This window comes from Gymnoscopelus microlampas, assembly GCF_963454915.1.
Source record: "Gymnoscopelus microlampas genome assembly, chromosome: 7".
Classification (NCBI taxonomy): Eukaryota; Metazoa; Chordata; class Actinopteri; order Myctophiformes; family Myctophidae; genus Gymnoscopelus; species Gymnoscopelus microlampas.
This window is the reverse complement of record NC_139944.1, coordinates 1168478-1191974: the sequence shown is the minus strand read 5'-3', so window position 1 is coordinate 1191974 and position 23497 is coordinate 1168478. Positions and strand designations below refer to the sequence as shown.

The 23497-nt window shown below is 42.6% G+C and overlaps 2 protein-coding genes across 3 annotated transcripts in view; one reads left to right on the top strand and one right to left on the bottom strand.

Moving 5' to 3' along the window:
• The window catches only part of mcm3ap (minichromosome maintenance complex component 3 associated protein), a 68593-nt gene extending 62823 nt beyond the window's left edge, over positions 1–5770 (bottom strand). For both annotated transcript variants that reach the window (XM_084063155.1, XM_084063156.1), the window contains exons 1-2: positions 5705–5770; positions 2091–2367 (exon numbers count right to left, since the gene is read on the bottom strand). In XM_084063155.1, the coding sequence (XP_083919281.1) occupies positions 2091–2283 (193 nt within the window). In that variant the 5' untranslated portion in view covers positions 2284–2367; positions 5705–5770. The remainder of the gene's footprint in view (positions 1–2090; positions 2368–5704) is intronic.
• Positions 5771–8428: 2658 nt separating this feature from the next.
• LOC311049623 (signal transducer and activator of transcription 1-like) overlaps positions 8429–23497 on the top strand; it is a 37846-nt gene continuing 22777 nt past the window's right edge. Inside the window, exons 1-10 of the mRNA XM_084063354.1 lie at positions 8429–8522; positions 11141–11271; positions 11679–11823; positions 12046–12135; positions 13185–13271; positions 13660–13738; positions 15125–15219; positions 16279–16430; positions 17758–17877; positions 18760–18852. Coding sequence (XP_083919480.1) covers positions 11141–11271; positions 11679–11823; positions 12046–12135; positions 13185–13271; positions 13660–13738; positions 15125–15219; positions 16279–16430; positions 17758–17877; positions 18760–18852 — 992 coding nt within the window. The 5' untranslated portion in view covers positions 8429–8522. The remainder of the gene's footprint in view (positions 8523–11140; positions 11272–11678; positions 11824–12045; positions 12136–13184; positions 13272–13659; positions 13739–15124; positions 15220–16278; positions 16431–17757; positions 17878–18759; positions 18853–23497) is intronic.

Sequence of the window (23497 nt, the reverse complement as noted above, 5' to 3'; positions counted from 1 at the left end):
CAGGCTGTGACCCCCCTAAATTATAATGTTTGAACTGGGGACCACCCGAAATAATCATATTTGAACTGGGGACCCCCCACCCTAACTACCACTTGGAATTGTAAGAGTTGAGGCATTCAAATTTTGTTTGACTCAGATACATAGTGAAAATAGCTCACAACGCCTCGCAACTTGTGAGCTTGTAGATGTATTATTTTCATGTGTGCCTCCTTCTTATACAATTTATTTTGGCCAATGTCTGACCAGTTTTTATGGTATGGTTTGTTGATTACTTTTGATTATTTTTCATTGCTTTTCATAGGTATCAAATTGTCACTTTACTTTCATCTGGGGTCAGGGGACCCCCCCAAAATCATGTGGGGACGGCCCTGGGGGTCCCGACCAACAGGTTGAAAACCATTTATCTTATCAATTCAAATCAATAAGGTTTTGGCTCATCAATTATCTTATGAATGGGAAATCAAGGTTTTGGCACATAACAGTATCTAACAAGGAAGATGAATTGGCAACAACTACCAGTACCAATAATAGAAAAGCATCGATAGTGGGATCCATAAGGATTCAAATTGATAAGCAGGATCTATATGTCAGAATGGTTCACAAAGTGGGGTCTGGGGACACCCAGGGGTCCTTAACACATATACTGCCAATCCCGAGATATCTCGGGACATTAAATCCACCCGTTACCTGCGTATCCCGAGATATCTCGGGATCGTCTTTTTATGTGGTTTAATAACGTAAAAAAAAATGTTTGGTACCATCCTTGATTTTTTTTTTTCCCCCATGACGCTTCCGACCCATCCTATGAGAAAATTTCCGACAACCGTTTCCGGTTCGTTTTTTATCTTGAAAAAACAGTTTTTCCCTGGTTTTGGCTAAAGATCATGGTTTTCACACGGTTTAAAAAACGAATGGTAAGCTCCTGTTGTATTTTCTTTTCTTTGATCGACGAACGGTTATCCTCTTTGTGTTTAAAAACGATCTGATAGCCGATCGGAGGCTAAGCTAATCTAAGATGGCCGGTGGGGAAACGTCACAGCCACGTCACAGCCAAACGGATATGACGTTTGCAGCCTCTTTTAGCGGCTGATGCCACAGAAGAAGAAAAAGGAAAAAAAGTGTAAACATTATGGGCTCGTACGTCCGTCGTTGCTGTTTATAAACACCATCCGATCGCGGATTTTAATGGATATAATTTTTTTGTGAACTGTTCAAAAGGCTATAAAACTCAAAAACGCTGGCAGTGGGTGAGTACCTTATGAATAAACTCTGGCAGGGAATGTGTTAAGATGGAACCAGGGGATCCCCAGTCAAATCCCCAGTCAAATTTAGAAAACTAGCAAAGGCAACTATATGATATTGGCCAATATTATAATTATAAAAGCTGGGGTCCTTGAAATTAAAATGGTTGAGAATCACTGCTATAGTCGTTTAAGATATTCTGTTATGGGGGTCCCTGGTATATCTTTCAAATGGGGTTCCGTGGGCCAATATGTGTTAATTTGGGGGTCCTTGATATATATATATATATATATATATATATATATATATATATATATATATATATATATATATATATATATATTTAATAATAACTAGTTAATTGATGGATTGAGGGGTATGGTGTGATGTGGTAGTGTTGGCGTCTGTATAAATATGGTGTGTGTATTTGAATGTGCATATATGGGTATATGCACAGATTCAAGTGTATATCTTACACACACTTTCACACACATGTGATGGTGGGTGTGGGTAAGTATGAAGTCATGAATGTAAATATTGAAACATTTTGAGTGTTTGATTAATACAAACAACTGAAGTAGTTTTGAATGTAATTGCGGATCATTTTGGAGTGTTCATTCGATATGAGCTGTGCAACTATATGAATAACTTAAACCAACATGTATAAAGGATAGGCATAAATAAGCTATGAGCTTCAGCCTATGCCTTTTCGATCAAACAGTCTGAAATATTGAATTACAGTGTGTGATGTTTTGTGTAACTGTTGATGTGGATCGAAATAAAATAAACTAAACTGAGTCTATTAGGGTTAGGATCTGTTAGGGTTAGGATCTATTAGGGCTACCTACCTCCAACAGTTGGTGTGTGTCCCTGCATCATAGTGGGCTGTGGGAACGTTCCAGACTGGAATAATCCTGCACTTGGCTGAGAGCTAAACAACTGGAACGAACCCGTCTTGTTGCTGCTGCCGTTGTTGCTGCTGGGAACCTGGAAAGCTCCCCCTTGAGGCGAGGCCCCAAACAGACTGCCACTGGGATTCATTTTACTTTATAGAAAACATTGATGTTTGTCTGTTTGCTCTTCTGCACTTTGTGTTGTTTTCTTTGTCTTCTTGGCTCCAGATTCCTGAAGCAGAAAAAAAAACAGTCAGGTAAATACATGCAAATAAAACACAGCATAAATGACTTCCGTCTGTTTTCGCAAATCATGTCTCCAGCGTGGAAAGACAAAACAAAACAGGAACACAAAAAACACCATCACTACATCATACTAACATACATGTAAGTCATAACTCAAATATAATTTGACTATGAAAAAATGTATAATCTTTGAATGTTGAAATTGCCATTTGAATGTCGTTTTAATGTTTACCTACATGACTGTACTGAGTAACGAATCTAATGAAGACTAATAGGCTCTATGCACAGCAGCCATATTGGACAGAAATTGGGCCCCTTCCTTGCTTCCTTCACAGGTGTTACCAATGACACTAATGAAGGCTCTGTTCCATTTAGTGTAGCACAGAGGTTCTCAAACGTTTTAATTTCAAGGACCCCCATAACTCTGAGAGTGTACAAATGGAACCAAATGGACCCTCCCGGGTCCATTTGGTTCCATTTGTACACTCTCAGAGATACACCCTCTCAAGGAACCATGAGGGTCCCTGGACCATACAATATCAGCACCCTGACTCTGTTTGACCAGAATGGAACAGAGCCTTCATTAGTATCATTGGTAACACCTGTGAAGGAAGTAAGAAGAGGCCCAATTTTTCTCCAAAATGGCTGCTGTGCATAGAGCCAAAACAAATACTTTCATCACGTCATGCATGATCAACAATAAGGTTTGAGCGCATGCAGTGCACACAGCAAGTTAAAATGGACGTTGCCGTTGCCGCTTAATATGTGTGTGTGTCCAGTCACACTGAAACTGTGACAGACCACATTCCCTTTCCCCTGATGGTGGTCGATAGGAATATTCTGGCATATCTGGCATATCGCTCGACCTTAAGTGACATCACTGACATATTCTTGGCATCTTTATAACCAGCTTTGAGCATAATGGTCCGACTGTCCGTGCTACTTCAATGTCACATAACAGTGACATCACTGGCGAATCCTTGGTATCGTTATCATAGCCTTTCAAACGTGCGTTGAGCAGCCGCATCACTAGAAGCTGTATTTTTTCACCCTTGTGTTAATGAAACACTAAACAGGATTATTATTTCATGTCTACATTTAATTACAACTATCAGAAGTTTCAACCAAGGTAGAGTAATGAATCACTCTGCAAGTTCAACTAAAGTTTTCCACCTAAGTTTAACTAAAGTTTGTTTCACCTGTCCAAAGTAATTTCTGATACAGACATAACCTTTTTTAATCATCCTATCCTTGTTGATAAAACTCCATATAGGTCAATTATATAATTGTATGTATTGTTATAATAATATTTATTACACGGCTTGGTTTAATGCTTGATTTTTATTGGCCAATCGCTGAATTCAGCAGTGTGTTATTTCTGTATAATAACCGATGAGCTCACCACTGTCTAATCAGAGACTCAGAGCACCTGCTGCGGTGTTTGAATTTTATGCTGTATCCAACATGGCAGCCATGTAAACAAACACACCATGTATTTTACAACTAAACGTTGCTCTCAAGAATGTTTTTGAAAATAGTTGAAGGGAGAAATAGACAATGTAGTAACCGAATATTGATTCTATATTTGATCAACCTTTCCTTGTTTTCCGAGGCGAACATGTTGCACTGGATGGACGGCCAGCGCAACACTTATGGAATAGTTTAATTGCCGTAAGCAAGGAAATGCTTCACTAATTAAATTAAAAACTAAGCCTTATCACCCTGTCCGGAATTATTTCTCAATAATGACCGGCGACCTGTCAATTATCCCTTGTATAAATAGCAGTCATTGACTGTCTGCCTGTCAACTTCTGTGTTTTGGCACGATTGGGTTTCACACATGATCCGCGACTACAGCTACGCGATAATTATTATTATTTTATTTACCACCCCTGTAAATATTTTCTAATATATATATATTTTTTATTTATCACCCCTGTAAATAACATTCTCATCCACGGCACCCTTGAATTACATTGTTACTTTCCAGCACCTTACATTTATGTCACATTATGGTACATACATATGACATAAGTTTATACTTGACTTAACCACTTGAACCCCAGCATCCCTTATTCTGAGCAGATCTACACAAGTTCCCAACGTGTCGCAACACGTTGTCGTTTCTGCTATTTTTAGTTAAGAGACTTGATATAGATGGAAAAAGAACGCATCAAGTACAGTGCAACTCAGGTCCGTATAGAGGGTCTAAGTGGTTAAACTGAAGTGATCTTGATTAATTCCAAATATAATCAAAGTATTCTGCGGCACCCCGTGGACTTACGTCACGGCACCCTACGGTGCCACAGGCTAGCACCCACTTTGAGAAACCCTGATATAAAATACACATAGGAGAGCAGTTCCATAAAACATAATAGAAAATGTGTGTGTGTGTGTGTGTGTGTGTGTGTGTGTGTGTGTGTGTGTGTGTGTGTGTGTGTGTGTATGTGTATGTGTATATATATATATATATATATATATATATATATATATATAATTTCCAACATTTCTGGATTGGTTTAAACCCACTCTAAACCCTTTCATAGGCGTAGAGCTTGCAGATCTGATATTTTCAAAACAGCTTTAAAAAGGTAGACAAAAAGTTTGATTATGGGGTCCCTGCCTGCCTGGCACAAAAAAAAACGTTTTCCAATGGGGGTCCGCACTCCAGTCTAATAAATATCAATGTGAGGCTTGTTGACTTGACTTCAGTCTGTTTTAAGACAGAGTTCTAGTTCTCAAAGTGAGGTCCATGGACCCTCAGGGTCCCTTCAGGGGGTTCCAAATGGACCTTTTCAGATCTGTGACTGAGAGTGTACAAATGGAACCAAATCCATTTGTACACTCAGAGTTATTGGGGTCGTGATCATACGATGTATACAAAAGCGTAAACAGCGGAGCCTTGGCCGACGTTCCACCGATTCTGGATGAGAACGACATAGAACCTCATCTCGGAGCTGTATAGCGGAGTGAGAGGTTCTTTATGGAGCTATGAAAATAGCAGCTCACAACGAGTCGCAAAGCGACGCGTCGTGAGCTTTAACAGAGTATTTCTACATGGCAGTATTCATACTTTTACTTAACTAGTACTTTTTCCACCACTGATACTAATAGATGAATACAACAGTTGAGAAGCACTGACATACAACAACACAACACCTTGTGTGTCTTTGAACGCAGCTCGTACGTTTTTTACGCACTTTAACGTTGTAACATGTATTCTCTCACGCGGGGAACTCGTTTAAAAGTGTTGCTTCTCTAATTGTCATAGTTAAACAAACACACGCACGTTAATACATGTAAAGCTCAAATCAGTCACTAACCGTTAGCGTTAGCAGGTTAGCTTCTTCGTCTGAGCGCACAGGAAATGACGTTTTCCTTCCGTTCCGGTTTGGGCCGGTTGGTGCTTGCTTTGGTCTCGGCTGGAATCCGTTCCGCTCTCTATTTAGTTCCCACCTCTTTAATGATAATAATTAAAGAAAATTGTTATTTTTATTAATGATAAAGTAACAATGATTATCGTTATCATTAATAATATAAACAAAACACTATTATGTTTGATGATAATAATAATAATAATAATAATAATAATAATAATAATAATAATAATAATAATAATATCATAAAAACAATATATGATGGCCTTTATTAATAATTATAGAAACAATTCATTAACACTAAATACATGCTCTCCAAACATTACCAGGAGAACCATACTCTTTTTTTTTCTCTCCATACATTGTTCAGCATTTAAGTAAAATACAGGTGTAAAATTACACCATTATTTTTTTCTTATTGAGGATTTTCCCTGGTTAAATAATAGTTAAACAAAAACCATCAGAGTAAACTAGCAGAGTAAACATAACTGAAGGCATAAAGATGCGGCTTGAATTGAAGGCAATAAAATGCCTTATTATGAGGCAGTTTTGTATACAATACCTTAAGTGACAGTTTGAATAAAGGTAATAACCTAATTGAACTTGATTTTATGTTTTACTATAGTAGCTTACTTTACTACAATCTCATGCCAGTACTTTTGTTTAAGTAATCAAAAACAAAACGTCTGTGTATTTCTACCACCCAGTGGTGTAAAAAAGTAAAAGTAAAAAAAGTACTGTACTACAATTTTGAGTTACTTTTACTTTACTGGAGTATTTCCAATTGTCTATACATTTACTTCTACTCCACATCTCAGAGGCAAATATTGTACTTTTACTCCACTACAATTATTTGAAAACTTCACTTAGTTACTTTGCAGATATAAATTATTACATTATAAAACATACATTAACCACTTTAGCCCTATTTTATACTTAGGCTATTTGAAAATAGCAGATCTACAAGCTCACAACGTGTCGCATCGCGATGCATTGTGACTCGTGAGCTTATTTTATTTTGGTACTTTAAGTACATTTTGATACCAATACTTTTGTACTTTATTCAAGTACATTTTGAATTCCGGACTTTTACTTGTAACAGAGTATTTCTAAATTGCAGTATTGATACTTTTACTTAAAAGTAAAACATTTGATTACTTTTTCCACCACTGCAGTACCACCACGGTTTGAATTCAAGACAAAAAACTACCTTAAGTCATGGTTTACGGAGAATCACGTGGTTTAGCGGGTGGGCGGAGGTCTGCGATCAGTTCACTTTGCACGTTCCTGTTCCGGTCTGAGTCCAGACCGGATACGGAAACACTGCGTGCATCTATATGGATCTGGAAAATAGACGATACAGCAGGCGGGCTTTAGACCGGATGTGAGAATTGAGTAGCAAATAGAAACCACACATACCTACCGGGTTAACCAAAGGCAGCGTTGCCATGTCTGCTTATTATAAGCGACTTTGGGCTTGTTTTCCTGCAAAGTCTCTTGTGAATATTGTAAGCTGCAGATCTACTCACAGTAGATCTGCAAGCTCACAACAAGTCATGATGCGACGGCAACGCGTTGTGATGTTGTGAGCTTGTAGATCTGCTATTTTCAAAACACATTAAAACATAAAATAAATAAATACATACAGTTGGAATGTGTGTGAAACATTTTACAACACAAATCTTGTGTTGTTTCTAAAGTGTAGTTGCTTAGTTGGGCCTTGCTTCCTTTTTGTATTATTATTTAAACCAGTGGTTCTCAAATATTTGGTAATGGACCCCCACAATAGGCTCTATTCACAGCAGCCATATTATGAAGACATTCACATGTGTTACCAATGATACTAATGAAGGCTCTGTTCCATTCTGGTCAAACAGAGTCAGGGTGCTGATATTGTGCATGTTGGCCCACTGGAAACACTCTGTTACACCAGTGGGTCTACAGTTGGGGTCCAGGGACCCTCATGGGCTTCCAACTGGCCCCTCACAGGTGTGTAACTCTGAGAGTGTACAAATGGAACCCCATTTGTACACTCTCAGAGTTATGGGGGTCGTGGAAACCACTGTGCTACACTAAATGGAACAGAGCCTTCATTAGTGTCATTGGTAACACCTGTGAAGGAAGTGATAATATGGCTGCTGTGAATAGAGCCTATTACGTCATGCACATAATTCAAAATTCATTCAAATTCCTAACTCTGACTGGGGAGTCTGGGAGATAGGTGGGTTATTGAGTCTAATGATCATTACATTATGAAATGTATTAAATTAATTCAAGGACCCCAACGGAAACAAGCCCGCAAGGACTTTTTTGGCCGGACCTTTTAGACAAAAGCATTATAAATGTAACTGTGTTGTTTTACATTCTTTTGCCTAATCAAAATTTCAATCAATCAATCACATCTTGAAGGTTGTTAATAGCTTATATGGACAATCAAAATCAGTTGGAAATATTTCATTTTGATGTCATAATTAAACTTAATGTTGATATGGCACACTGACTATCAATACAATGAAAACATGGCACTTCATGTGTCAAAAAGGTTTTCGACCCCTGATGTATACATATAGGTTTTAAAGTGGCTTCTTTTGGGTTTTGTTTTCCTAGACCTGGCTGGTTGCTTGTTTCTCTCACAGAATCTGGCAACACAGTCAGTACAGTATATGCATTTGTGTACAGTGTACAGTGTACGTTAACTTCAGCAGGAACAGGTAGCTTGTGACAACTATACAACTACACACCAGCATCCATTCATCACACTAAGGTAATAACATGAACCACTTTATTCATTATTCATGTATTTATAGCTGTTGTTTGTTTTATGGAATGTGTTCATTTTGTCAGTCAAACACTGTATGTAGTGTAGAATCTAGCCCTGAAACATGACTGTCATACCATGACAGTCATGGTGCCGAGTCCCCCTGGTTTATAGCGGTGTTCTATGTTTTACATTGCCAACTCTCACATGTACATACACGTTCAGATTTCAAATATAAAGTGCTTATCCTTGAGCCACGGATGTTACAAGGCGATCCGGACCGCGATAATTACCCGTATCTCCCATATTGTTCAATAAAAAGTATTTTAATCCCATCGCCGGCCATTTTCTTTTCTTTTTCTTTTTTGTAATGTATCAGAGTGCAATACACCTCCCAACCATTAGGGTCGCATGGTTGAAAGTATCGGAGACAATTTGGAGAAAATGGCCGGCGATGGGATTAAAATGCTTTTTATTGAACAATACGGGAGATACGGGTACTTATCGTGGTCCGGGTCGCCTTGTAACATCCGTGGCTCGGGGGTAAGCACTTTATATTGGAAATCTGAACGTTTATGTACATGTGAGAGTTGTCAATGTAACACAAATCGAACACCGCTATAAACCAGGGGAACCATGGCTATGTAGAATCCATCTACCGTCACACATTCAATCAGTGCTTGTTGTGTCACAATGTCAAGTGCACCCCTCGACTCTGTCTGAAATCTTTATTGGGAATGACGTGGTGGCTGGGAAAAGTACTCTTTCTATTTTTTTAAGTATCAATACTGCACTATAGAGATACTCTGTTACAAGTAAAAGTCCAAAGATCTAAATGGACACGAGTAAAAGTAGGAAGTATTGGCATCGAAATGCACTTAAAGTGCCAAAAGTTATATTGGATTCTGGACCTAATGCATGGAATAAAGCAAACTAAAATTTCACAACTGAAAAATGGAATGATGTTTTAGGTATTATCATTCTAAACCTATGTTAATGCTGTTCTACACATAGCCAGCCAGTTGAAGAAATCACAGATTTAGGCTTTAACCTTTGCTTTTATTAACGTTCTGAGATAATTTGTGTTTATGGAATAGGTTTCTAAACATGATATTCTATTGCTAATTTGACCACTTCAAAGACGCTTTACTCTTAAAATAACTAGTAACCGAAAATAGCAGATCTACAAGCTCACAGACGTGTTGTGAGCTTGTAGATCTGCTATTTTCGGTGTGCAACATGCTCCCATAGAAGACATGCTGGCCTCTATGGAATCCCAAATGACTGAAATCAGTCGTGGAGACTGAGAACTTTAATCCATGCAAATGACAAATAGGATTCTCTGGCCCAGTGGTTCTCAAAGTGTGGTCCGGGGACCCCCAGGGGTCCTTGAGGGAGTTCCAGGGGGACCCCAGCAAAATGGTTTTGTACAATATGGCATTAAAATCAGTTAAACCACTTTAACCCCTATCAGCTATTTGAAAATAGACGATCTACAAGCTCACACGCTTCACTTCACAACGCCTTGTGAGCTTGTAGATCGGCTATTTTCAAAATATCTTGATTTTTTTGGGTGGAAATCTTTGAATATTTTGGAAACATTTTAACAACACTACCTAGAGATAGATAGGAACTCAGTCCAAAATGGCCCTTTTAGGCTTGGAATAGCATTTTTAACTGTGTTCCTGTTATAACTGCCATTTGCCCCCAGTGCTTTGTAGATGTGAACTGACCACTGGAACATGCATAAAACTACCTAATTTGATGCCCAATGCAGTATGTGTCTAAATGTCTTTTTGGAAAACTCACTTTCTTAAAAGCTCAAGGTTCCAAAAAGGCCTGTTTAGGCTTAGAATAGCATTTTTGACACATGTTTACTGCATTGGGCATCACATTATTGATTGGTTGATGTACTTTATTTAGTAAGACAGCCGATATACAAGCTCATAGCACGGCACCGAGTGCTGCGCTATGAGCTTGTAGATCTGCAATTGTTTTTAATGTATATATTTTTAAAGCGAATATTTTTAACTCAAATCTTTGCTTCTGGGCGTTCTACAAATGTCAGTTTAAAAAAAAAAAATATGTTGCAATAATATCAGTGGTTCTCAAAAATTGTAAAAAAAAAAAGTATATATATTTGGCCGTGGACCCCCATCTCAAAACATTTTGTTCCAGGGACCCTCAGAAGTTGTAACAGAGTTAAGAAAATATACATTCAAAGATTTGCACACATTTTCACGATTTAAAAAAAAAATAGCAGATCTACAAGCTCATAGCATAGCCAAAGAAATCTAAAATGACAGAGATGTGTTCCCGGTCTTAATGGGTTAAGAAAGTGAGTGTCAGTTCTACCAAAAAGAAGCCATTTAGACACATGTATACTGCATTGGGCATCAAATTATGCAGATGTATGCATATACAGTGGTCAGATCTCAAAAGCCCTGGGGGCAAATGGCAGTTATAACTAGTAGTAATCTTGTATATGGGGGTCCCGGGCACACCATCCTTTCAGATAGGGGTCTGCAGACAAATACATCTCTATGTGGGACCAGTCTGCACTGGCCTAATGCATATCAAATCGTTGTTTGTTTTTGGTTTGTTTGGTGTAATGTCATTCCTAGATGGCCCAGTGGGGGGCGTTGCAGCATCTAGATTCTGCACAGCAGGAGCAGGTGAATCAGCTGTATGAGGATATCGGCTTCCCCAAGGAGGTGAGACTCTATCTGTCTCACTGGATAGAGAGCATAGACTGGTAAGTTATCCCTGTCTCACTGCATGGACATTATAGAATGGTAAGTTATACCTGTCTCAGTGCATGGAGAGCCAATAGACTGGTATTTCATGCATATACAATAATCTGAACATCATTTATATTGTTTATTTGTGTTATGCAGGGTTTTGTGACTACAGTACAAATACATAACTTCTATGTTATGCAGGCTTTTGTACCTAAACATCTGTGTGTTCTACAGGACTTTGAAAGCAGAGCGTGAAAGCACAGCCCAAAGTCATTTAATAATAATAATAATAATAATAATAATAATAATAATAATAATAATAATAATAATAATAATAATAATAATAATGATGATGATGATGATGATGATGATGATGATGATATCAGCATAATCATAATAATCATATAACAATGGTCTTCAGGGGTTTGGCAGCAGAGAGTGAAAGCACAGCCAGAAGTTATTTCCATCAACTCCTGCACCAGTTGGAGGCTCTGCGGAAAGGCTTTGTCCTGGAAAACAACATTCTGCAGAAGCCCAATTTCACCAGGATTATAAGTGACTTGCAGGTCATTGAGATGTTATAACTGTTATTACAGTAGACATATGTGTAATTACTGTTATTACAATAGATAGATGTGTAATAACTGTTATTACAGTAGATATATGTGTATTAACTGTTATTACAGGTAGATGCGCGGGGGGGATGTCTTATATGTATATGTATATATATTGTTTTAATTGTATGTATTTATTTATTTATTTATTTACATTAAACATACATGTTGTAGAGATGTTTCCAGGAGTATCCAGTCTACATGGCCTCCATCATCTCTAGATGTCTGACGGAGGAACGCAACATCCTGTCTGCTGCCACACAGGTCTGTCTGTCTGTCTGTCTGTCTGTCTGTCTGTCTGTCTGTCTGTCTGATGTGAGTCAATCCTACTGTAAATCAAACAGGTCAAAGCATCTAGCTTGCTGCTTAGCAAAAATGGAAATTCAAAAATATATTTTAGTGATATTTTACAACAAAATAATTAAAATACCAGATGTTCAGCCTGCTAGGGCCTTCACACGAATAGAGTGGCATTCTGCTTCGCTGCTCTATGCAGACTCTATGTATTCAGGAGGTGTAGTTCCAGACTCTATATAGCATTCAGGAGGTGTAGTTCCAGACTCTATATAACATTCAGGAGGTGTAGTTCCAGACTCTATATAACATTCAGGAGGTGTAGTTCCAGACTCTATATAACATTCAGGAGGTGTAGTTCCAGACTCTATATAACATTCAGGAGGCGTAGTTCCAGACTATATAACATTCAGGAGGTGTAGTTCCAGACTCTATATAACATTCAGGAGGTGTAGTTCCAGACTCTATATAACATTCAGGAGGTGTAGTTCCAGACTCTATATAACATTCAGGAGGTGTAGTTCCAGACTCTATATAGCATTCAGGAGGTGTAGTTCCAGACTCTATATAACATTCAGGAGGTGTAGTTCCAGACTATATAGCATTCAGGAGGTGTAGTTCCAGACTCTATATAACATTCAGGAGGTGTAGTTCCAGACTCTATATAACATTCAGGAGGTGTAGTTCCAGACTCTATGTACAGTAGCATTCATCAGAGATTGTAAAATAGTCGTCTGGCTTCAGAGACACCATGGAACTTGTAAATCTATAGACCACTTAACAGACGACGTCACACTGATAAGAACCAGTATGCGTGCAACCAGTATGCGCACAATGAAACCCATTCTGTCAGGTCTCGCTAGGACGCGCCTCATAGCCAACACACAAGAGGGGGTTGGGGTGTGCTGAAACTAGCGCACCCCAAAACAACAGGTTGGGAATTGATTGCGTGAAACAATCACCTGTGCGTCCAGTCTCAATGTTAGTAAACAAATAATTGGTCTATTCTCCCCCCTCAGGAGAACGGTGTAAACAGCGCCTCCCCCAGGCTGGAAGCAGGACAGCAGATGGACGACACAATCACACAACTGAGAAAGCAGCTTCAGGTCAGATATTTAATATACAAGCACATAGCGTGTCACTTTGTGCTACGCTATTAGTTTGTAGATGAATGATTTTTTTTTATATGTGCAAATCTTTGAAAATAAATGTTTTAAAGCAAACATTTTACTCAAATCTTTTCTTCTGGGGGTCCCTGGAACAAAATATTTTGAGATGGGGGTCCGCGGCGAATTACATATCATTTTGGGGGTCCTTGACAAAGTTAGAGCACCACTGATATATAGCAACATATTTTTTTCAGAAAACCGTTAGGATTTAGAATAAATGTTTAGAATTGGACTCTGGATTTTAGCCCGCATAATCAAGGATTTTTGCCCGCGTTTTTCTGGAGGTTCTATATAATAGCAATAATATTTTGTTTTCTTCACACAGGAAGTAGAGTTGGTGTTGAAAGCTCTGGAGGTCAAACAGGAGGAAGTGGATTTCAAGATGAAAAGTTTACAGGATCACGGTAAAAAAACAACAACAACAACAACAAAAGCTTGTTTCTATTACTTTATAAAAAGGAGATTGTGTGCCCATCTTGTACCTGTATTTAATGCAGGACATCAAAGCAAGAATCAAATCAAAGGTTAAAACATCACACTGGTTAAAAGCTCCCAAACAATTGTATTAATCCATTAAGACTGGGAACACATCTGTGTCATTTTAAGACTGTTTTGGCTATTCAAAAATAGCAGATCTACAAGCTCATAGCGCGGCACTTTTGAGGGTCCTTGACATGGAAAAGTTGGAGCACCACTAATATAGCAACATACTAGATTTAGAAAACATTTTTAGATAAGTATTTGGCCACGGACCCCCATCTCAAAATGTTTTATTCCAGGGACCCCCCAGAAGCAAAGATTTGAGTTACAAATGTTCGTTTTAGAAATATATATATTCAAATATTTTCACACATTTTCAAGATTATTCATATGTGTAGCGACCGCAACATGTACTTATCGTTGCTGTCGGGCAGAAACCTCCTATCTCCGTATTTTTACTTTTTTGTGATTTTTGGTAAATTAACGCCCTACTTGATCATACTACTAGCTACTACAGCGTCACACAAAAGCATCAAAAGTAGCAGATCTACAAGCTCGAATTGCGGCATCAAGCGACGCATTTTGAGCTTGTAGATCTGATCTTGTAGAATCCTGAAAAGTAACAGTTTTGGACTTGAGGTTTCCACCCGACAGCAACGTTATATTACATTCACATTGAAGCTACCAGTGGTGGAAAGTAACTAAGTACATTTACTTAAATACTGTACATAAGTAAAATTTTGTGGCATTTGTACTTTACTTTATTTCCAATGTCCGATACTTTTACTTCTACTCCACTACATCTCGGTTTCCAAATATTATACTTTTACTCCACTACATTTATTTGAAATCTTTAGTTTCTAGTTACTTTGTAGATTTTGATTATTATTACAAAACATTTCAACCCTATACATTTCGGCCATTTGAGAATAGCAGATCTTTTGGTACTTTAAGTACATTTTGATGCCACTACTTTTGTACTTTTACTCAAGTACATTTTGAATTCCGGACTTGTACTTGTAACAGAGTATTTCTATATTGCAGTATTGATACTTTTACTGAAGTAAAACATTTGAGTACTTTTTCCACCACTGGAAGCTACAGTACATGATGTATCAATTTAGACATTTATGTGTGTGTGTGTGTGTGTGTGTGTGTGTGTGTGTGTGTGTGTGTGTGTGTGTGTGTGTGTGTGTGTGTGTGTGTGTGTGTGTGTGTGTGTGTGTGTGTGTGTGCGTGCGTGCGTGCGTGCGTGCGTGCGTGCGTGCGTGCGTGCGTGCGTGCGTGCGTGCGTGCGTGCGTGTCCACAGTGGAACAGCTGAATGGCTCCGCCCCTCCTGAGAAATTGCAAAACGATCAACGACTCATCCAGGCTGAGGTTGACTCCCTGAATGCCACCAAACAGGTGTGTTTTTGTTTGTTCATCTGTTGTTGCATCTACTTTTGAATACTTAAAGGAGCACTTCGCCCATTGTCAACCTATCTTCATATAATTGCTCCTCACTAATGCTCATGTGTGTGCCATGTTTCATCCCACGGGGGGAAATTCAGTTTCAGCTTCACCCAGCTGATGGCTGCCCACAGAGGAGTTTGGAGGGGGGGGGGGCAGTTAGGGTTTCAGTGTCTTCAGTGGCTTCAGCTCAGGCTCTCTAACCATTCAGCTATGGCTGGCCTACAACTTGCATTATAAGACGGCACCATTTCTGTCTACTCACTCTGTCTCTCATTGGTGGGCTGTGGCCTGCCTACCAATGACATCATCAATGGAGGAATCAAAGATAAAAGAAATTGCAGGATTTCTATTGCTGGAAAGTTAGCATGCTGTAATAGAAGCCATTGTTCTCACATCAATAACAAAAATGTATTGAAATTGAAATCTTGTTTGAAATGACCAAACCTGCCTACTGATGATGTCACTGGTAGGAAGGTTTCTGAACTGTCCACAGCCCTCTTCTGAGACAGCGAGTAGACAGAACCTTTGCCATCTTATAATGAGCATTAGGGAGGAGTGAGGACCAATTATTTAAAGATGAGGTTGAGGTTTTCAGGTTTAAAATGGGAGAAGTGGTCATGATTTTTTTTTTGCCAATCTTTAGATGTATATATTATTTAAAGCGCACATTTTGTACTCAAATCTTTGCTTCTGGGGGTCCCTGGAACAAACAGGGACAGTGGCCAATACATATAGTTTTGGGGGTCCTTGACACGGAAAAAGAACCACTGACTTCAGGTCTTAATGGGTGAAGTATTTTTAAAGGCAAGTACCCCAGTACTTTAACTCAAATACAACCTTAACCCTGACCAGGAGTAATCTGTACTTTGACTCGAGTACTGACGTTGAGTACTTTGTCCACCTCTGCTCACAAGCTTGTAGATCTGCTATTTCAACTAATTAATTATAAATCAGCCTTCATGGTTCCATGCTGTGCGCTAGGTTATTGCATTATTTCTGTTTGTCCTGTAGATAGCAGTACAGCAGATTGTGAACATTCTAAACTTGGCTGAGCCGACGGTTCAAATCCTGACGACAGTGGAGCTGCCTCAATGGCGTCGCAGGCAGCAGATAGCCTGCATCGGGGGTCCAAATAACACCTCACTGGACCAACTGGAGACATGGTACCCTAACACTACACTCTAAAATATATGGTTCCCTAACCCCGTACCATAAAATACATGATACCCTAGCCTTAAAATACATGATACCCTAACCCTATACCATAAAATACATGATACCCTAACCCATTACCCTAAAATACATGATACCCTAACCCCATACCTTAAAATACATGATATCCTAACCCCATACCATAAAATACATGATACCCTAACCCTACACAATACAAATAACCCCAACCATCAGATCCAAAAATAATTTAGTTAGGGGTGTTGGAAAATAATCGATTCGAATACGAATCGCGATTCTACTGTTGGACGATTCAGAATCGATTCTCATTAAAAAAAAAAAAAAAAAAAGTTTGTTTTTCTTTTTTTTGGGAGGATGTTGGATTTACCTTTGTGCGTTTACATTATTATCAGTTGATAAAACCATTACAATTATAAAAGCTACATAAATGTACTCTGTTCTCATGCCAGCAGATTGGAGTAGATCCTGAAATCCTATGTTTTGAATCAAGAATCGTTTTGGATCGAGAATCGTTTTGAATCTAGAATCGTTTGAATCGGAAAAAAAACGCTTTTGAATCGAAAAAAACAAAAACGATTTTGAATCGAGAATTGTTTGTTTTGAAAAAAATCGGGAAAAAAACGGAATCGTGACCCCAAGAATCGGAATCGAATCGTGAGATAGCAGACGATTCACAGCCCTACTTTTAGTACTAAGATGTGATGTCAGAGAATGGTCTAGCCAACACCAACTCAGGACTCCTGAATCGCTGCCCTCCACACCCTCCTGTCTAGCATCAGGGTCTTGAGCTCTGCAGTGTTGCTAGCTTCAATGGGGCGGCCATAGCTGAGTGGTTAGTGAGCCCGCCTAGGGAGCCAGAGGCCCTGGTTGCCCCAGGTTCGATTCCAGGCCACGCCAGCATAGTATGTGTCGATGAAATGAAATTTGTCCCTGAGCAAGACTCTTAACCCCTAATTTCTCATTGGAAACAAGACCGCAAGGACTTCCATGAACGACCTGTTAAAAGGAATTATCCTTATCCTAATGTCACTCTGCAGTGTGTCTGCATAGGTGGCCCACCTCCTACTGGCTCCGCTGTCACACTGCGGTGTGTCTACGTAACGTTGGTGGCGCGACTCTTTCCCCTTCTGGCTTTGCCCTGGGTTGGCTCTCACAGTGTCAAATTGCTCGCCATCAGTTCTGGGTGCCTGTGCCCTGCCAGCCTCATCTTTCTCTCTCAGACCTGGTGTGTGTGTGTGTGTGTGTGTGTGTGTGTGTGTGTGTGTGTGTGTGTGTGTGTGTGTGTCGCTCGCTCTACAGGTTCACAGCGGTAGCAGAATTGCTTCAACAGTTGCGTCGGCGTCTTCAGAACAACCCTTCCTGTGTGCAGAGCAACGCCGAGGAATTCACCCGACAACTGCTGGAGAACCTTCTGAAAAAGTACCTTGTGTTTATTACACGCACACATAACTACACACACTGGAATTATGCATTTATTCCGAAATCGTATTCGATTTTTGTGCATAACGAACTGGCCTAGTAGGCTACAATGTACAAAAATGTGCATGCATAGTGCCTCCTCCTAACAGTAAAACACTGACTGCAACCTGTCCACAAGAAATTATGCAAAGTAACCCCTCTAATATATCTTGAGATTTAATGAACTGAAACCAGCGCACCCCAAAACAACAGGTTTGGGGACCTGTTGGGAATTGATTACGTGAAACAGTCACCTGTGCGTCCAGTCTCAATGTTTGTAAAGAAATAATTGGTAACTGGCTTCCTTTAAAACAGCCGTTATTTTATATGTTGATTACATTACATTACAGTCATTTAGCAGACGCTTTTATCCAAAGTGACTTACAATAAGATGTCTGATGAATTGAATACCTAGGACCCCAATGGAAACAAGACCGCAAGGACTTTTTGGTGTCCTTTTAGACGAAGTGTTTGACTGTACTTGTGCTGTTTTTACATTTCTGTCTAATACAATATTCAATCAATCAATCAAAAGTCTATAGGGCACATGCATGGTGTAATATTTGCTTTGTTTTCAAAATATTTTTAAACTAATGCAATGTAATTATTGGCGGTTCTGGACCTATCCGTCCAACTTGACGCCGGGCACCACACTCCGTCATTGGTCCACTCGTGAATGATGCAAGTCGGGAACAATGCATGCCCCACCCAGTTATGCAATACCCATTGTACCTGTTGTCAGAGTACCTGTTGTACCAATCTGTCTGTATGTGTCCCTTAACCCTACTCTAATCATAGACCGGTCTAGGCCGGTCTATGATTATTATTATTATGTATTTTCAGTGCTCTGGTGGTAGAGAAACAGCCCTGCATGTCATCTCTGCCACATCGACCGCTAGTTGTGAAAACTAAGACTCAATTCTCAGTTAAACTCAGGTGAGTTTCACACATCTGGAAAGATGCATGATTACTATAAATGTTTCCAGATGTGCACACTATATAAACACATCTGGAACTATAGCCCTATATACACATCTGGAAACATCTACAATGTATGTATATATGTATGTATACATTATATATATCTGATGTCGGGCAGAAAACAAAAAAAAACAAAAAAAATCAGGAAATGAAAAAACAAAACAAAAAGTGGAGTTAGGAGGTTTTGTTCATCAGTGATAAGAACAGCTGAATGGACCTCCAAAGCTCACAATGAGGTTGGAGGTCAAAAGGGGGCGGAGCCTGGAGTCAGCAAAACGAAGGTTACGAAGGTAACCACGGTTATGTGACCCTATTGGATCACTCCAATGTGGGTATCACTCCGCAGCGGAGGGATACATTCGAGGTAAGGATTAACTGATTCACTACCGTGCGCACCTGTGCGTGCGTGGGGGTGTGGCCTCCCCTATATAGGCACACCACACCCACGCGCGCCTGCTTGAAGAACATTTCGAGGCGCCTCAAGCACCACGACAGGATTGGAGTGATCCAATAGGGTCACATAACCGTGGTTACCTTCGTAACCTTCGTTATGTTTCCCCTCATTGGATCACTCCAATGTGGGTATAGAATTACCCGATTCACCTGGTGGTTGAGGTAGGAACAGTCAGGCCAACAAGAAGGCTGAAAGCATAGAACCTACCCCGAACTGGCCGCCTCGTCTGTGAGGTCAGGAGGAGCTGCCCAGAATTGCCGACACCACTGCATTAGGTGTCGCCACGTTGACATTATAAATCTGGCAAAGGTGGCAGATGAGGCCCAACTGGCTGCGGCACACACCTCAGAGAGTGGAACCCCCCGCAGGAGGGCTCTAGATGAGGCCATTCCCCTGGTGGAATGAGCCACCACACCAACTGGCCCAGGCCTACCAGCCAGACCATATGCCAACTGGATTGTGTCCACAATCCAATGGGACAGCCTCTGCTTAGACAGACTTGACCCCAGGACCCGCTCTGCATAGCACACAAAAGAGCTGGTCTGTCCTGCGCAGCGACTGTGTGCGACTCACATATGCTTGCAGAGCCCTTACAGGGCAAAGCACACTGGGAGCAGAACCGTGCCCCTCCCCGTCTGCAGATGGGGAGAAAGCAGATAGAGACATGGGACTGTTGACGTACCCCTCAGACAGGACCTTCGGCAAGAAGGAAGGATTTGGTCGAAGAACCACACTCCTCCGGTCAGGCCCCATCTGGAAGCACTCAGGGCTTACTGAAAGAGCATGCAACTCACCAACCCTCTTGGTGGAAGTGATTGCTAGTAGAAAGGCCACCTTCAAAGAAAGGTGCTTCAACGAAGCAGCCTCGAGGGGTTCGAATGGAGGCCTAGTAAGGGCTGACAAAACAATGTCCAGATCCCAGCGTACAGCCTTCTTAGCTCTGGCTGGACGCAGACGTCTGGCCCCTTTCATGAACCTAGAGACCAAGGGGTGTCTCCCCACCGAACCCTCTGGAAGCTGGACATGACCAGCAGAGATGGCTGCCAAGTACACCCTCACAGTGGAGGCAGACAATCCCTTATCCAGACAAGATTGCAAGAACTGCAATATGGCCTGCACATTGCAGGATTCTGGGTCCAGGCTGCGCGCTGCACACCAAGAACTAAAGATTCGCCAGCGCAAGTGATATGCTGCATTAGTAGAGGGAGCCCTGGCTCCCTGCAAAGTAGCTATCACCCCCTCTAGCTCTGACCACTGGCGCCGCTCAGGGGCCAGGCCCACAGATTGAGCCGCCGTGGTTCGGGGTGCCACAGGGTCCCCCCGGCCTGCGAGAGCAGGTTGGGCATTAGGGGCAACTGCCATGGAGTCCCTGCAAGAAGAGACGACAGGAGACTGAACCATGGGCGCCTTGGCCAAAACGGGGCAATTAGTATCAACCTGTGACCTGCCTGCTTGGTCCTGTCCAGCACTGCAGGGATCAAGGGAATTGGAGGAAAAGCATACAGCAGTTCCTCTGGCCAGTCGTGGGCCAGAGCATTCAGTCCCAGGGGTCCCGGAGGCCCCGTCACTGAGAACCAGAGGGGGCACTGAGAGTTCCCTGAGGCGGCAAAGAGGTCCACTTGGGCCTGGCCAAACCTCATCCACAGCTGCTGCACCACCTGGGGGAGCAGACGCCAGTCCCCCTCTTGCGGCCCTGCCCTCGAGAGCATGTCCGCTGCTGTGTTGTGAGCCCCAGGAATGAACGCTGCATGTAGAGAAGCTAGATGCGCATGAGCCCACAAGAGCAACCTCTCTGCCACTCTGTGCAGACGGGGAGATCTCACCCCCCCCCCTGGTGGTTGATGTAGGCCACCACTGAGGCATTGTCTGTCCTCACCAACACATGTCTGTCCCTTAGGGACGGGAGGAAACTCTGAAGAGCCAGGTGCACTGCCCTGAGCTCTAAGACATTGATATGTCTGCCCAGCCACGGGGCCTTCCACTGGCCACTCGCTGACCTGCCATTGTGCACTGCTCCCCAACCTGCCAGGGATGCGTCCGTGCACACTAGCTCCCTGCGACACACCCTGTACAGCTCCACTCCTTGACATAGAAAGGAGCGTGAGTGCCACCTCGACAGCGCCCTCAGGCACTGTGCTGTCACCACAAGGCGACGATGTCTGTGTCGCCTCTACCCTTACCTGCGGTAGAGACGCCCTCATTGTCTGTGCATCCAAAGACATCCCTATGAATGTCACAGCCTGGGAAGGAGTCAGGTGACTCTTCTCGTGGTTCAACACCAACCCCAACTGCTGTATGTGGAGCACAACCTTGTGTGTGGCTAAATTCGCCTCCTCCTCGGAGTGAGCGCAAATTAGCCAGTCGTCCAGATAGTTTAATATAGTCAGACCTCTGGCTGCCAGGGGCGCGAGGACTGCCACCATGCATTTGGTAAATGTCCGTGGCGCCAGCGCAAGCCCGAAGGGAAGGACCATGAATTCGTAAGCCGTCCCTTCGAAGGCGAACCGGAGGTACTTCCAACAGGATGGATGGATGGGAATTTGGAAATACGCATCTTTCAAGTCGATCGTCGTGAACCATAGGCCCTTCGACATGGCCTGAAGAACACGAGCTGGGGAAAGCATACGGAACTTTAACCGCTTTAGCCAGCGATTCACCCTTCGCAGATCGAGAATAGGGCGAAGCCCCCCGCCCTTTTTGGGAATGACAAAATAGGTCGAGTAAAACCCACCTAGCCGTTCTAGCGGCCGTACTATACTGATGGCGTCCTTCTCCAGCAGCACGGATGAATGGAGGCGGCCGGCCTCGGAATTGGAGTCTGTACCCTTGGAGCATGGTAGAAAGAACCCATGGGGACTCCACCCGCTCCTCCCAGATTGCCCTTTGGGCCTGGGAGAAGCGGCCGAGGCCGGTGACACCGTCAGGTCGACTGCTGTGGCCCGCCACCCCTAGGAGTGGTGCGTCTGGGCCTTCCAGTCTCGTTGCGTCCCCGACGACGGTCCTCCTCTCTGCGCCTGTCGACTCGCCTCTGGGCCGGGTTAGGTGGCGCAGCCTGGGGCTGCCTAGTAGGCAAGGACTCTGCAGTCCTCCTGGACGGTGGAGGGCCACCTCGGTCTTGTCGGCCTGTCCTGAAAGGAGGGGCACGTGCCCGAGGTGGAGGCATGAAATGTTTCAGTGTCTCCCGATCTTTCCAGACCCTGTCCGTCTGCCGCAAGATATCATCGACCCCGGGCCCAAAGGTAACACCGGGGGTCAGGGGGAGGTCAGCAAACGTGCTCTGCATAGAGGAAGGCAGCTTGGTCTGTGCCAGCCAGAGGTGGCGCCTAGCAGTCACGATCTGGCCCAAGGCTTTCCCATTAGCCCGGGCCATGTCTCTCTGGATCTGGCCGATCAGGTCAGAGACCAGTTTCACCTCTTGAGTGAGAGGTCCTCCATCCCCCTTGACCTGAGGCAGCAAGCTCTGCAGGTAGGCATGGAGGAGCATCACTGCATTAGACAGGCGTCCCACCGCTGTCAGTGAACCATAGACTGTCTTGAGGTCATCGTCAAACGTCCTGGGAGGACCAGGCTTAAGACGGGGGGTTTTGCCAATGATGTCCTTATCTGGCAGGACCATGGCTGCAATCATGGAGTCCATGGTTGGGTACTCCCTGAGGCCAAGGGAATCAGGCTCTGCCATGAAAGCCCATGGCCCCGAATCAGAGGTAAAGTGGAAGCGGCCTCTTTTTTCAGCCCAGCCTTCCATCATGGCCTCCTTGAAGGCACTGGATATGGGCACCACTGGCGGGCTGCCCGGAGGATCCTCCTGGGCAATGTCCAGGGTAACTCTGATCCTCTCTACAAGGTCCTGGACACCTTCCTGCATGGCAGGGGCCACATCAGGACGGTCACTGCCCCCCTCAGAGGGCCCCCCTGACTGCTCGGACCTGCGGTTAACAGTGCCGGCGTCATCTCCCAGCCAAAGGCCCTTGCTGGCCTCCACTGAGAGAATATCATCTCCCTGGTCAGCGTCCACCCGCTGATGCCAGGCCTGCTCTCCCTGCCCGCCTGCACTGCGGGCAGGACTACTGTGATGACGGCTCACCACACCAGAGGGAGGCAGAGATCTGCGGTCCTCGGCTGGAGCCAAGGCCTGAGCCACCCAGG